This window comes from Sarcophilus harrisii, chromosome 1, assembly GCF_902635505.1.
Source record: "Sarcophilus harrisii chromosome 1, mSarHar1.11, whole genome shotgun sequence".
In the NCBI taxonomy this organism is placed as follows: Eukaryota; Metazoa; Chordata; class Mammalia; order Dasyuromorphia; family Dasyuridae; genus Sarcophilus; species Sarcophilus harrisii.
Window position 1 is genome coordinate 89,912,840 of NC_045426.1, and position 16,209 is coordinate 89,929,048.

The 16,209-nt window shown below is 43.6% G+C and overlaps 1 protein-coding gene across 1 annotated transcript in view; it reads left to right on the forward strand.

Annotated features, from left to right (window-relative positions):
• The window catches only part of PTH1R (parathyroid hormone 1 receptor), a 59,922-nt gene that overhangs the window by 23,036 nt on the left and 20,677 nt on the right, over positions 1 to 16,209 (forward strand). Inside the window, exons 3-6 of the mRNA XM_023497997.2 lie at positions 5,185 to 5,287; positions 9,305 to 9,427; positions 13,086 to 13,196; positions 14,309 to 14,427. Of these exons, the coding sequence (XP_023353765.2) occupies positions 5,185 to 5,287; positions 9,305 to 9,427; positions 13,086 to 13,196; positions 14,309 to 14,427 (456 nt within the window). The remainder of the gene's footprint in view (positions 1 to 5,184; positions 5,288 to 9,304; positions 9,428 to 13,085; positions 13,197 to 14,308; positions 14,428 to 16,209) is intronic.

Genomic DNA, 16,209 nt, shown 5'->3' on the forward strand with positions numbered 1-16,209 from the left:
CAATCACTAGAGTGTATTGAAACCAGATCATTATCATAGTATTGTTACCAGAACCTAATAGGTTTAAAAAATACTTTTGATAGTTGTCTCCATCCAAAATATACATGACATCCAAATGTCATGAAATAAAACATTTTCAAAATATAGAGACAGGGTGTAAGAAAATCATCCTGTTATGGGAACAGGATGAGGTACATACCATTCTCATAATACTGACTGCTACTGAATTTTACAAAAGATGTTTTCCACAAGGATGGCCTGACATTCAAATATATTTATTCATTTACAAAAAGCAGCTATTTTATCCACTTATATAATAGTCTTCAGCACATTGAGTAGAAAGAAATAATAATAGCAAGATAGCTGCTAAGTCCAGGATTGCTTCTATCTAAACTCCATCAAACAAGATGAGAAAATTTTATCTGAAGAGAAGAAGAGGAAAAAGACAATGGCAACAACTAATTTTGTCATTATTATTGGCTACCCAGAAGATTTTGAGTCTGGACTTGACCTTCTAGCCAGCTGTCTGCCCTACATTTTAGACCTCCTTTTCCCATGCCCTCAGGTCATCTGAAGAGCCAGAGAAAGGGGTTTCATGACAGGTGTGAGATCTGGGGCCTTGGTGAGGGGAAGCTCTGGAATATTAACAGGCAGCAGCATTAACCCTTTGGTTCCCAAGATTGTGAGTCAAATGAATGAAGACAGGTTTCCAGAGCCCCAGTCCTAACTTCTCCTAGAGGAGGATTACTCAGGTCAGACTACAAATATGACTTTCCTTTCAATTTTGTTAGATGATGTAGTTCTCTGAATCTCATGTAGGGTGATACACTCTCTCCACTTAAAATGAGATCATTGGTCCAGGAAGAGGGGAGGGAAGGGGAAATTATGTTGAGGTTCTAAACTAGAGAAAATGCTGTGAATGTATCACTCTGGCCTGTTCCCACAGCTGGATGGCTTCATTGTTTTTTGATATGGAAAGACACCAGCAGAGAGAGTAGTATAATGTAAAGGCACCAGAAATACTCTTCACACACAAGCCTCCAAATAGATCCCTCATTGGCTTGTCATGCTGTCACCTTCAGGTCATCCTTCTTAGACACAGAGAATGTTAGAACTGCAGAATGTAAGCTCTTTGAGGGTGGGAACTGTTCTTTTTGCTTCTAGGCACTTAACTGTGCTTCACAGATAGGAAGTGCTTAATAAACGTTTGTTACCCATCTACCCACTGAGAAGACTCTTAGAACATAGAATGTTAGAGCTTGGGAAAGCCTTTAGAATACAGAATATCAGAGTTAGAAGGAACCTTAGAACAATCGTAGAACAGAAACCATTTGATCCAAATGATCTTTAAATATCCAGCTCCTGGATTTAAATTTAAATATCCAACCCAACTGGTCTTTAAATAACTAATATTTTCATTATTGGATTTTTAATTATTTATTTATTTAATTTGTTTCTTTATTTAATTATTGGATATTTAAATATCCAATCCAAGGAAGAGAATGATAAGGGGAAACAAGAAAGATCTAAAGATAGATAAAAAACAACCAAACCTCAGACCATCCCTATTCTGTCACTCCTCAGGATAGCCCTGAAGTTCCCACGACCTTTGCCAAAGACTGTGGGTGGCTAGGTGGCTCAGTACATGGAACATTGGACTTGGAGCTGTGAGTTCGAATGTGGACTTCGAACTTTCACTAGCTGTGTGACCCTGGGCAAGCCATTTTAGCCTGTTTGCCTCAGTTTCCTCCTCTGTAAAATGAACTGGAGAAGGAAATGGCAAACTACTTAGTTTCCCTGCCAAGAAAACTCCAAATGGGGTCACTAAGATTTGGACGCTACTGAAATAACTAAACAACAACATATGTGTAGCACTTTGTCCCTGGTTTCCAGGGTTTCTCTGGAACCATAGTGACTGTCACCAGTTTCTCAGGGAGGGGCCAAGGAAATGAATGGAATGTCCCCAGGCTTTAGGGATTGGATCCCCTTGGGCTGAAAGAGTCTCTTTCCTGATCGTTGGATGTCTGCTGGGGCTGGACAGGAACTAGGCTCCTCCAGGGAATGAGGGCAAGGAGAATGTGGGAGGAGATAGTGAACATAGAGACCAGAGATGAAAGCTGGCAGGAATTTGGGCTCCTTCATAGTCTCATCTTAGATCATCAGAGCTGGAGGTCATAGGACTTAGAGGTCATCTGGTCCCATGACTTTATTTTTTAGGAGGGAAGGTAACTAGAGATCCTGCCCAAGTTCACATTGACAGTAAGTAGCAAAATAAGGAAAGCAATTCCAGAAAGTGCTCCTTCCACTGAGCCACCTAGCTACACATATAGTCTTCAGCAAAGGGTCATGAGGAACTCAGGACTACCCTGAGGAGTGAAGGAATAGAGATGGTCTGTTATTATCTAACGTTGAAACTTCCTTGTCCTGCTTATCATTCCTCTCAGCCCCATCAACCCTCCATTCCACTCACTCCTCAACATCCACCTCCCCCAGTAAATAGAGGCATCCAAGACTGAACAACAACAACGATATCTAGATTATCAATCTTACAGGGGTTTTGTGAGGATTCAATGAGATGACCATAGACAAAATACTGTATCAACTTTGAAATTCACAGATATCAGCTAACACTATGATTTCCATCCATCTTTGTGTACAAAGGAGCTCAGACAGAAATAATCCTGGAACAAGGTGCTATTCTGCCATTATTCTTCTATATGTGGTTAAATGGATAGAGCACTGGAGGACCCAGGAAGAACTGAGTTCAAATCTAGCCTCAGATATCTATACAACTGTACCCCAGAGCAAGTTATTTAACTCTGGTCTGCCTCAGTTTCCTCATCTCTTAAGCTGAGATAATAATGCTAGCTACTTTCCAGGATTGTTAGGAAGATCAAATGAGATATTTATAAGGTACTTTACAAACCTTAACACTCTATATAAATGTTAGTTATTATTATTTAGCTATGGGACTGTTGCATAAGTAGATAAAAGTGATTGAATTTTTAAAATACTTGAATAAAAGTACTAGGACACAGTACTAGAAAAGCTGAAAGCATCCTTGGGATCTCTCCAGCAGTAGATAGTATTATGGACATGTTTGATATTTTCCTCGTCCCAGTCCCTCATGGGTTTGAAGATTAGATCTCTGTATTTTGAGAACTCTTTACTTCACGTAGTTTGGAGATTATTCTTTTTCATCATAGCAGCATCTATTAAACGAAGCTGATTTTGAAATTTCTTTGGCTTAGTATCATATTTGAAGAGATTTAGGAGAGATCATTTTGTCTCTGATTATACTTCAGTTTCAGTAGTTTATATGGAGATTTCTCAAGGCTAATTTGAGATTGACATTTGCAGTAGAGTTGTATTAGTTCAGAAAGAAAAGGAAGTAGAGCCCCTGGTGAATTATATAAGTTCCTGAATTTTGAGAGTCTTGCTAGGTAGCTAATTAGTAAAACTACACTTTTGAAACCAGCCATGATAGGCTGAACAGTTTCTATTTCCTTGCAAAGTCTGCAACAATAAATAAGTCTGGACTCCTTAAGAATGAGCTTTCTGTAGTTTCTAATTGTAATGACCTGATTTACATTGCTCTCCTGCAAGTCTTCTTGACTCCAAATCCAATATTTTACCTATTGCACAACCTTGATGCCTCTTGGGGAAATGGATAGAAAGAATTGGGAGGCTATCCAGAGGAGTCCTCCAGGATTGATTGCCAATAATAGAACAGAGGGAGATTTTTCCCTCTCCCTCCCTTAGACTCCTTAAGGCACATTTGAAAGACAGTAGGGTTATCATGAGATAGTGGGGAAATGTCTGCATAAGAGTCAGAAGACCAAGATGTTAGCTATATATGATCTTGGATAAGTCATAGAATATATAATCATTGAACATTTAGAGGTCATCTAGTTTGACAATTTTATCTTTTTCTAAACATTTTCCTCCTCTAAAATGGAGATAATCTTCTTTGCATTTACCTCTTATCCAGTTACTGTAAGCCTTAGAGTGTCGATGTCACCTAGTTATTGAAAATAAAGACTTCTAGAGACTATGGTTCTTAACATTTTTTGTGTCCTGGACCCCTTGTGTAATCTGGTAAAGGCTAGGTAATTCTTCTCTGAATAATGTTGTTAAATGCATAAAACAGATTACAAATTGAAAATCACCAAAATAATTTTAATTTTAAAAATTACATGGACCTCAGGTCAAGAAAGCTTTAATCCAACTCCCTTTATTTTACACAGAGGGAAATTGAGGCTCAGAAAGGAGAAAATATTGGCCTAAGGCTTTCCAGTTAATAGGTGGTAAAAGTCAGAAATTAAACCTAAATAGCTCAGTGGATAGTGACTTGGGGCTAAAGTCGGGACCACCTGAATTCAAATGAAGCCTTAGACATTTACTAGCTTTATAATCCTAGATAAGTCATTTGGCCTCTGTTTATCTCAATTTCCTCAATTGTAAATTGACCCTCCCAAGATTATTGTGAGGATCGAGTGAAATAACATTTTATTTTATAATAGCTTTTTATTTTTCAAAATAAATGCAAAGATAGTTTTCAATATTCATACTTGCAAAACAATGTATTCCAATTTCTCTCCCTCCTTCCTTCCCTATCTCTCCCCTCGCCCCAATATAGGTTAAACATGTGCAGTTCTTCTAAACATTGAAATACTATTTTGTAAAGCATTAGCACAATGTCTGGTACACAGTAGGTGCTATATAAATGTTTATTCCCTTCTCTAAATTTAACATTTTTAATTTAACACAGAAAGGTAATACCACAGAATAGAAAAAAAATTACGACGGAGCCTTAGAAAATGAAACATAATGAATAGAGCCGGAAGGGATCTTGAGGATCATTTAGGCTACTACTGCAATTCTGTTTCTCATTTGACAGGCAAGAAAACTAAGGCTCTTAGGAGTGACAGGGATTGCCAAGTTCATACAGTGATGTGTCAAAGCTAGGACCTGAACCGTGTTTTCTGACTCAAGACTAATTCCATTATAACAAGCCTCCCAAACCATAGAGGCTTTGAAAGCTCTACAGAAACTGTCTGCTGAAGAAGGGAGAGAGCAGGGAGTCATCAGTAAACACCAGAGAAGGGATCTGCTCCTTCTCTACTCAGAAACCCTGCCTGCGATCTAACCTAACCCACTCTTCTTTCTCCTTCCTTGCCACAGGTGGATGCCGATGATGTCATAACCAAGGAGGAGCAGATCATCCTTCTGCGCAATGCCCAAGCCCAGTGTGAGCAGCGAGTGAAGGAGGTCCTCAGGGTCTCTGGTGAGTTAAGAGTTTCCCAGCATGCAGCGTGACATCAGATTTCCCTTACTTTAGAATCCATGATGAGACTAGCTCTTTCCCTGTGTGTCTCACTTCTGAGGCTGCTGAATGGGAGGGAGGAGAAAGAAAGCAAAAGGAGAAGCCCCTTCCCAGCCTGGACTTTCTCTCTTCAGTCCCCCTCCAGATCCCTGCCTTTAGTGGGATGGGACAGGACTTGAAGCCTGTTCAGGGCATCTCTCCCTCATTATTCTTCTGTGTGCATGTTATATGGTTGCATATTTAGTTGTAGGTAGGGAGAGTTGCATATAAGTGTGTGCCTGTTTGTGCATTGTATTTGGTTGTTGTGTTGTGTCTGAGACCAGATTTGAACCCAGGTCCTCCTGACTCCAGGACCAGTGCTTTATCCACTGTGGCATCTAGCTGCTCTAGGCTGCATACTTTCAATGGTTGATGGAGGAGGCATAGAATATTATTTATCCCATATTACAGTTGAGAAAACTGAGAAACGAGGATGTGAGCACTTTGGCCATAGCTGCACATCTTGTAGGTGCAGAGCAGAAACTCACTCTCAGGTCTTCTGGTAGTAAGTCCCTGGGGAGGATGGCACTGGAATCCAGTTCCATGGAAAGACCCCCCCAGACTTGGCAAGGATATTTCCATTTCATACTGTTGCTGGGACCCTTTCCTGCAGCCAAGTAAGTCTATTCCTGGACAGTGGAATCTAGAATCTTAGCATCTTAAAAGATTCCAGAAGGAATCATAGGGATTTAGGTCAACCCAGTATGGGAATCACCTTTATAGATTCTGTGAGAAAGAGATCCTTCCGCTTTTACTTGGAGTCTTCCTTTGACAGGGAGCTTAGCACCTCGGAAAGCAGCTCAGTATACTCTCATCACTTTGTTAGGCTGCTGTGTATACACTGAGCTGAAATCAGCCTCCCCATAACTTCTACATACTTGGCCCTAGATTTGTCCTCCGTAGCCCCTCCAAATAAGCATCAAAAGATTGTCTTCCTGTCTTCACACTCAGTGAACTGCTGATAATTTGAAAACCTTGTCCTTCATTAACTTTAGTACAAACATCCGCTATCCTAGATGGGCTGAATCTCATCCCAAATCAGTAACTTCTAGCAAGGGATCCCTGAAGACAGGAGCCTAATCTTCCCTTTCAGTCCAGAGGTTCCTGTGGGGAAAGGCTTTGTCTCTTCCCTCAGACAAGGGCTCCCAGAGTGGCTGCTCCCCTCTTGAGCTCCAGTCCGTTTAACTCTTCTTCCCCTCCCCTTTCTCTGCTCCCTAAGGGCTCCAGACTACAATTCCAGGAAGCAGTGATTGGGGCTAATTAAGCACCATTAAAACCACCAGTTCATGTCTCTCTAATATTATTAGTGGTGGCCAAGCCACCAAACAGAAGACAGACACAATTATTTCTTCTCCTCCATCCCCAGTCCCCCAAGAATTGGTTGGGGAGGAGGTAGTAGAAGGTAATGGGGACAGTCAGAATGTCCCAATGTCCCTGTCGCCTGAAGGTGAGACACTTCCACAGCAAGAATGCATTTTCCATTATGGGAGGCTTGTGGCTCACTCTAGCTGTAGGGTTTTCTCCCTGAGTCTCGGCTGTCCAGCCAAGAATTAATCATTCTTTCAGTTTTTATAATGTTCAGGGAGCCCCTGGTCAGTGGAAGAGACAAATCTCTCATTCTCTGGGAGTCTCTCCCCTACTGAGGGGAAGCTCAAAATGAACCCTAAGTATGAAGAGAGAGCACAACTTTTACCCTAAGGGAGCCCTGGTCTTGGGGGGAGACAGTACCAGTCTCTACTTTCAGGGTAATCTTAACTTGACAGTATATGGTAAGCACTAAGATTCTCCTTTCCTACAGTAGGATCTTGGATCTATTCTGTTGCAGATGGGTTATGGAGATTATCCTAAAATGAAGTTAAGATGAAGTTCATGTATGATGGCTGGGTTGGGCTCCAGCAGATCTAGCTCCTTCCCTGGCTACCTCTCCTTTTTCTTCCCTCTTCCTCCCTTTACCGAGGTTCCAATGGGAGGGATGTGGATGTTAAGTTGTGAGAGAAGGGAAATGCTCTAAGAAAGATGTCCGGCTCCAAGAGTCAATGGGACGAAGTCAATGGCTTAGGAGGGACTGACTGTCAGCACTCTATCTTTGACCAAGGTCAAGGGCTGGAGTCAGGGATCAGTCTGGGGCCGGGAAACTTGTTATTCAGAGATGGATCCTTGACTCTCTCCTCTTCCACCATGACTTCTCAGCGGCAGATCATCATCTTGACTGAACACACAAACCCACAGCAAGACACATCTTGACACATATGAGCCCTACACACAGACAAATCTCTTCGGGTGCCTTCCTCTCCCTCCTTCTGGCCTTGTGTGTTTCTGTTCTTTGCTCTTTATTTTTGTCTATCTTTCTCTCTCTTCCTTACCTCACACTCCTCCCCCTATTTTCCTCCTTCCCCACCCACTCCAGTTTCCTCAGTTCTTCTACAAATACGGTTTCCAACCAAAGGCCCTCCTCCTCTCATTCCTATCCTAGCCAGTCCGCCCGCTGCTGCACTTTTTACCCATCTTCTTCCCTTTCCAAATGTCCTCCTCAACTCTCTTTTGTCCCTCCCCCAAAACAACTACTCAGGGATTCCCTGAAACACCCACCCCTCTCCCCCCTGCTGATTTTAATGTGTTCCCCACCTGGCCCAAGGCAGAAGGAAAGAAGGAACAATAATAGAAGCTTAAAAATACTACAAGCCCGTCTAGACAGACTCTCCCTGTGTGCGTCCCTCCCCCCCTCCCTCTCTCCCCCACTCCCTCCTCTCTCTCTCCTTCTCTCTTTCCCTCTCTCTTTCTCTTTTTATCTCTCTGTCTCTGTGTCTCTCTTTTTCTTCCCTACCTCTCTCCTTCTCTCTCCCTATTCCTCTATCCCTCTTTCTTTCTTCCCCTCCCTTCCTTTTACCTCTTCTCTTCCCTTCTCTCCTCCTCTCCCAATCCCTCTCTTCCCCCTCCTGCTTCCCTTTGTGGCCAGGCTCTAGCCAATCCAACGGCATCCCAGCCATCCCAATGGTTTCCAGATATTGGAGGCCCAGCAAGAGGAACCAGACTTGACACTGCAGTGAGAAGGATTTGAGTCAGATGTGAGGAAGTCCTTTCCAAGCAGGAGAGACACTGGGAATCTTCCATGCAGAGGGGTGGGGAAAGAGAACCTTAAGCATCCCTGGGTACAGACCCTTCTGGGAGCAGTCGTCTTGGTTAAGGAGTCCCTTCCACAGAGGTACGGGGCCAATTTTTTTATTTGACAACCATCTGAGAGCAAGACTTATTTCTGATGCACTGGGATTGAATTGACATGAAACACATCTGCCCCTCCCCATCCCCATGCCCTCATAATTGAGGATCTGGAGGTTGGGGAATAAGGAAAAACTCTTCAGGTATGTTCTAGAACCCATTCCTGGAATCCTCTTCACCCTTTTTTTGCATTACACCTCTACAGAAGCTCCCTCCATTCTTGATGATAGACACAGTCTCTAACTTCACTTTTCTCTTTAACCTTTTCTTCCTTCCCTTTACTTTCACTATTTAGCTCCTTCCTTGTTGTCAGGATTCGGTTTAATTAAAATAATTGTGTGCTCAAGCAGTCTAAATAGTTTCTTTTTTTAAATGACACTTTATCTTTTTGACACAGAAATTTGGTTGACCTCATCATTGCCTCGTTTACTTTAGCTTTTCATTCCATCCCCATCGCTTTGCAACTAACCAGAAGGCCTTCTACAACCATAATGCTTAATGACCCACCCTTCGAGAGTATCAATCAGCAAATAGGATTACACTCAGCAAATAGGACTCACTTCTCCAAAGTGCTATGGGGTCATCTTGTGCAACCCTTTGCCTTTGGGAAGGTAGTCCTATGTCGATTAAATGGATGGAGCGCAGTGGGGTTTTCAGTAGAGGGAGGTGGAATCCAGTTAGAGTCTTTGTGCAGAATAATCACCCCTCTCATTTATCTGCCAGAACTTGCTGAATCAGCCAAAGACTGGATGTCAAGGTCTGGAAAGACAAAGAAGGAGAAACCTGCAGAAAAACTTTATTCCCAGGCAGAGGAGGCTGGGGAAGCTGAAGGGAGCCGGCTGCAAGGTACAATACAACTCCCAATGGCCACTGTCTCTTTGAGGCAGGTAGGCAAAGAGACTTTGGGAAAGCTTCATACTGGGGCACTCAGGTATTGACTCTTCCTTTTCTGCCTATTCTGCCTAACTCGAGGTCTGTTGTCTTGTTAGTACCCTCCCTTGGATCTTCATTTCCCCTTTTGTAAAATGTGTTCTGTTTACATGATCTTTTAAGGTCTCTCACAGATCTAAAATCCTAAGATGGAGAATTTAGTGTTTTCCTAGATTTGCTTTAAAATAGGTGAATAAATATGTTCTAAGTAAAGGAGGCTGAAGGCATTGGTGGAAGCCATCAGGCTCCATGGGATAAGAAAGGATCAGAATGGGGACTCCCAGAAATCCCCAGGGAAGACTTCTTGAAAGAGATGATACTTAAGCTCCAAAGGACAGAAAAAAGTTAAGGAAACAGAGAAGGTGAAGAGAGAGCTTCACAGACCTGTTAAATTTTTAGAGATAAAAGGCAGCTTGGCAATCATTGACCTCAACCCTCTTGGTTTATAGATGGGGACACTGAGCCCCAACTTACTTCCTTGAAGTCACACAGTCTCAGAGTCAGGATTCAGTCTAAGTAACCTGGCAGAACAGGGACACAGACTTAGTCCCCACACAGATAGGGGAAGAGGGAAAGGAAATAGCATAGAGACCAGATAAACAGATTTGTCTGAATAAGATCAAAACACAAATATTCAACAGAAGCATTGATTTTAAATGCATTTCAAGGATCTGCGCATTTAGGAACAAGGAAGGGGAAGAGAATCAGTCTTCAGAAGTTAGAAGTGTGGCCACTCTTCATGGGATTAATTCTGAAAGCCTCCTTGGAAGAAATCTTAGATTAGAAAGAGGTAGAAGAACAGCACTGAGACCATGAAGGACAGCTAGGGAAATTTTGACCTGGGTTGGAAAAAAGAAAAAGCCCAGAAGGGGACACAGTTCCAGGGGGAGGAGAGTGGGAAAGGGCTGAGGAAGCCCTGTTCCCAGCCAAGGCAGTTCCCTCCCTTCTACCCACAATCCAAAGAAAACAGACTGGGAGAAGGGGGAGATCACAGCCAGGAACCCTAAAAAATGCAAATTTGGGTTGAAGAAAAAGTGAGGAAAGCAAGAAATGTGGGAGAAAAAAGCAGAAAGGAGAGAGGGAAAGAAGTCAATATAAAGAGATAAGGAGAGAGAGGCTAAGTAAAAGCTGTAAGGGGGAGAAAGAGAAAATGAGGAAAATAGGTGAGAAAGCAAAAGATAGGGGAAAGAGAAAAGAAAGAAAGAAGGCAGCAAAGAAAGAGAGGAAAGAGAAGGAAAAAGAGAGAAGATGGAAGAAAGGAGGAAGGAGGAAAGGAAGGAAGGAAGGAAGGAAGAAAAAAGGAAGGAAGGAAGAGAAGAAGAAAAAAGAATGGAAAAGAGTGGGAGGAAGATGGGGGAAAAGAAAAGAACAAGACAGGTGAGGGAGAGATGACATAGAGAAAGCAGAACTCATAATCATTTGGTGCCTACTGGACTTTTGGAGCTAGATTCCAGCTGCAGCCACATCTGTGGAACAGTGGTTACCTGGGGTAGCTTCCCATCCTCCTGGCCCCCTCCCCAGGCCACAGGATCCCTCACATACTCTCCCCCTACAGGCCAAGGTTTGGGGGGGGGTATCAAGGAGACAAGGGGGTATTGTGGCATAAGGTATTTGGGAAGCAGGAGTTGGGGGGAGCCTTGGGAAGGGATGTGGCCAAGAGGATGGACCAGGTCTGGGACAGAGTCCCTTTTCATGGGGGCCGGCTGTGAAGGCCTCTTTCCAGGTTGGGGGGGGGGGGCAGGAGGGGGGAACAATCCAGTGGTTAGTATCCTGTGGTGGGAAGGAGAAGGAAAAATTGGAAATGGCTAGGAGAGGGGTCAGAGGCAATTCCTGGGGTGGGAGGACTCTCCCCAAAAGAAATGGAGCAAGCAAGATGATGGGTTCATGAGCCACTTGAGGTCACACTGCAGTTTTGTAACGTGATCAGCCTTGATACAGGTAGGAAAAGGCAACTATCTACTCTGGGCTGCGGGAAGTTCTCCAGGGAGACCTCTGACCCAAAAGAATCTCCCTCATCTGCCTGGCCCAGTGCCTGAATGCCCACCATTAGCATTTCCTTTTCTTGGGCTAAGGCATCCCCTTCTCTAGGGTCCCTTAGGAAAATAATAACGATGGCTTATTACTCATCATAGGAACTTTCCCGTCCAGCGCTCATTTCATCACAACTTTCTTATGGATGTCTTCTTTACCACTTGGTAGAAACTGAGGAAACAGTCTCAGAAAAGGAAAGGACTTATACAAAACTGCACAGCAAAGAGCTTAGCCTGGGCTGGAACCCTGATTCCTTTCTCCCAGCCAGGTCACTTCCTGCAGAGGCAGGGCAACCAGGTGACTTCCTGCAGAGGCAGGGCAGCCAGGTGGTCCGCAACAAGGAAATTGACTGGAGTTATGGCTCTGCTACTTACAGCAATAGAACCCTGAGCATGGTACTTTATCATCTGTAAAATGGGAATAATATTTGCCCAACCTACCTCAGTGACAACAAAAGAAGCTCTTTATAAGTCCTTAACATGCCATTAGAAATAGAAGTCACTATTCTAGCTACACGGGGGCCCTTGAGAAGGAAGTCTAATTCACTTGAACAACTCTCGGCCGTCAACTTAAGTGTACATTAATTTCTAGGATGTCTTGCTTTTCGTGGTAACTCCCTGAGAGCCAGGCTGGCAAGGGATAGAAAAGTTGCCAAGAAAAGTGGAAGAGAAGGGATTTGAGGGACTACTCTTCAGGTCTCTGAATGGGTTGAGGGGAAGTGTTTGTACTGGAGGAATGAGCCCTGGACTAGAATCTGGGAGACTTGGATTCTAGTCCTAGATCTACAAAAACCCCCTGTGTGACCCTGTAAGTCACCTCATAGCCCCATCAATCTCAGTTTTCCTAATTTGTAAAATGAGACAGTTGTAAAATGAGGCTCCTTCTGTTTTAACATTCTGGGTTCTAAGGTCCCTTTCAGCTCCAGCGTTCTGGGCTCTAGATTCTCATGTCCCTTATATACTTGATACCCTATGCTCTTTGGAGCTAGTTGATATAATGAATAGAGAATTGGACTTGAATTCAGCAATATCCAAGTTCAAACCCAGTCTCTTACTCTCTGACTGAGCAAGTTCCTCTCTGTGTCTGTTTCCTCATCCATAAAATAGAAATAATAAAAGCCTCTACTCCCCAAGGTTGTTGGGAGGATAAAATGAGATATTTGTAAATCGCTTTGCAAACCTTAAAGCATTAACTGTTCTTATTCTAAGGTCCTTTCTGGCTCTGACAATCTAGATCCTGTGTGTTGAGGTCCCTTCCTGTCCTAAACAGCCTTTTATTCTGAGGGCCCTTTCACCTGTGCCATGTCATGTTCTAAAATCCATTGCAACTCCAGTATTCCGTGTCTTTAGGTCCCTTCTAGCTCTGACATTCTGAGATTCTGAATTAAGCCACAGGTGAGGGGTGGGATGAGGATGAAACCCAAACTACATTATTTGACTTTGGGTAAGGCACGCAAGCAGCTCTGTCACCCACTGAAGGGCCTCTGGACGTCAGTCCCTCTGTCCGGCCGTGTGGGTCTCCAATGGTATCTATGCCCCCACAGATGGCTTCTGCCTACCCGAGTGGGATAACATTCTGTGCTGGCCTGCCGGAGTGCCAGGCAAGGTGGTGGCCGTGCCCTGTCCTGACTACATCTACGACTTCAACCACAAAGGTACGTCCACCTCAGCCCTGTTACCACCTCTACCAGAAGGGAGTATAAGAGGGCTGGGGGGGGGGGGATCTTTCCTGGTTCAAAGGTACAGAGTGACCTTATCTGGAACCTGGTTTCTTCAGTGACTTTCTCCCTTTCCTTTCCCTCTCACCCTTCTTTCCTCCTTCTCTCAGTACTTCTCTTCTTTCTCTCTTCTCTTCCCCTCACTCTTTCCTTTTTCTTCTGTTCTCTCATCTCCCTCCTTTTTCTTTTTAATCTTCTCTCCTCTGTCCTCTCATCTTCCCCTTCACCTCTCCCTCCAGTCTTCTTTTATCATATTATCCCTCTTCCCTTTCTCCTCTTCTCCCCACTCTTCCTCCAGCCTTCTCTCATCATGTCATATTTCTCCCATTTCTTACATTCCCCCTTAGTTCTCCCTTCAGTCTTTTTTCATCATGTCATCTTTCTTCTATTTCTCCTTTCCTCTCTATCCCTTTCCTCTTGTCTCATCCTTCTGTCCCTTCTTCAGCTTTTCTCCTCTTCCCTTTCCTCTCCCTTCAGTTCTTTCTTCACTATCTCTTCCCTCTCCTGCTTCTCTCATCATGTCATCCTTCTTCTATTTCTCCTCTTCCCTTTCAGTCTTCTTTCCTCTTATCTCATCCTTCTGGCCCTTCTTCAGTTTTTCTCCCTTCATTTCCTCTCCTTTCAGCCCTCTTCACCATTTCTTCCCTCTCTTCTGCCTCTTTTCTTTGACTTTCATTCTTATTGAGTTCTTCCAATTCTCTCTTTTGTCTTCATGGCATTTTCCCCCTCTGTCCCCTTTCCTTTCATCTGCTGCCTCTCTTGTTCTCTTCCTTCTCTCCTCTCTCACCTTAACTCTCCTTCAACCTTTCCTTGTTGTCCTTCCCACTACTCCCCATATTACCTGTCCCCATAACTGAGGTAGTTTCTGGAATCCCCCTTTTGTGTCTCACCAAGGAGGGGAGAGTGGGGAGCTGAGGAGGCAGTGTCAGTATGGGAAGGCTTTCTGGTGAAAGAATATTCCCCAGGAATGGGGAGGAATGGTTCCAGCTGCCTGTTGGCCCAACTCCTCACCCACAGGGCCTCCTGTCCCTTCTCCCTTCCTTGGCCAGGCCGAGCCTATCGGCGCTGTGACAGCAATGGCAGCTGGGAGCTGGTGCCTGGGAACAACCGGACATGGGCGAATTACAGCGAGTGTGTCAAGTTTCTGACCAACGAGACCCGGGAGCGGGTACGTGTTTATAATTTCATCCCCTGCCCTAAACTCTGACCCAGGACTATGGCACTTTCCCTCTTTGCCCAGTAGGGAACTTAGCTCTGAATTTGGGAGATTCCCCAATCATTTACTGACCCTTTCCCATAGTTTTCTCCAGGATTCTGACAACTACGTTGTTCCTCTGTTCCTCACCAACTGTGAACTAAATTTCCCAAAGGTCACTTAAGGTACAGAATCAAGAATGGACAGCTCAGTCTCTGAACCCAGGTCTCCCCTCACAGAGTGAAGAGAAATAGTTCTTGATCTCAGAGAGCCTCTAGCCTGAAGTAGAGACTTACAACTGACTCATTGGAGCCCTTAATCTAAAGAGGAAACATGCCCTCAAAGAACTTACAGCATAGAACTCATGTATATTAAACACATAACACAATATATGAACAACTGGGAAATTTTGTGGTTCTAAATGGAAAAGTGACAGGAACTTGAAGGAGGGAGCTCAGTGAGGATCAAAGTTTTTGGAGAAAGCTAAACAAATGCCAAAATGTCAAAGCTATGAGAGTCCTTGGAACGTGTCAAGATAAGAAGGGCTTTATTGGACATCAAGGCTGGAAGAAACCCTTTGGAAAGGGAGGAATTAAAAGTACAGAGAAAGAAATTACTTTGACCTATTCATGGTGCAAGTAAAGAGAGCAGCAGCTGAGTTGAAGTAAAGGGAAATGGAGAAAAGAGAAAAGGATGGATGGGAGGATTGGGGCCAGGTTATAGAAGGCCTGAAATGCTGAACTAAAAGATGGGGGAATCTATCCTTCTATGGGAAGCTATTGAAGGTTCTTAGAAGGGGAATGAGCTTAGTAAAAATTGAAGACAATCAAGTGAGAGGCTATTTAGAAGGCTTAAAGTATCCCAGACCAAGTTCTAATTCCATATCTACCTCTGCCCATATCCCCACAATCCTTCTCAAAATTATTTCTAGCCCTACCAACAAAAGATCAGAGTATTTGCTAAAGGAGACATCTGAAGACATTTTCATTTGCCTAGAAAACCAAGGGGGCTGCTCTGCTCCTCCATTTCTTCTCCCCAGCAAAGTAAAGCAGAGGTCAAAGTGAGATGACAGAGATTGTGGGAAAGGGAAGAATAAATTCTATCCCTTTGCATCAGAAAAAGAAATGATGTGCTACCCATCTACCCCTGGGAGATGAAAGTTTTTAGAGCTACAACTTCCTTTCTGAGACTGGCACTGCCCCTCAGAAAGAGCCCATGAGCTGGCCCTAAGAACCTGCCTTATTCCTCCCACTTTTCCTTCTCTGGGCTGACAAGTAGCCATCTCATCCATTTCTCTATTTTCCCATCAAAACCACAGCACATGTGACACAGCACGCTTGTGAACCTGGAGGGGACAGTGCTAGGGAATAGAGTCAGATCTCTTTATTCCTCCAGCTCTTCCAGAAATTGGTGAATTCACCATCATCATGACCACCACCACCCCCTTCATTTACCTCCCTGCCTAAACAAATTTTCTCTAAACATTAAGGCCTGACATTGTTCTAGGTACTGAGGGAAATAGAAAGTTTAGGTAAGAACATCATTGCTTTCATGGAGCTTGCAATCTAGTAGAAAGATAAGACAAACAGATAATTAAGATACACAGTATTCCCCAATAAGCATGTGAAGATTCTTCTTGGGGTCTAACTTCAATCCCTTAGCTTCCTGTCCTCTTGTTCAGCAAGAGGAATAAAATTATTATTAAATTATTAATTATGCTTACTTTGGGAAGGGGAACTATATATTCACATACAG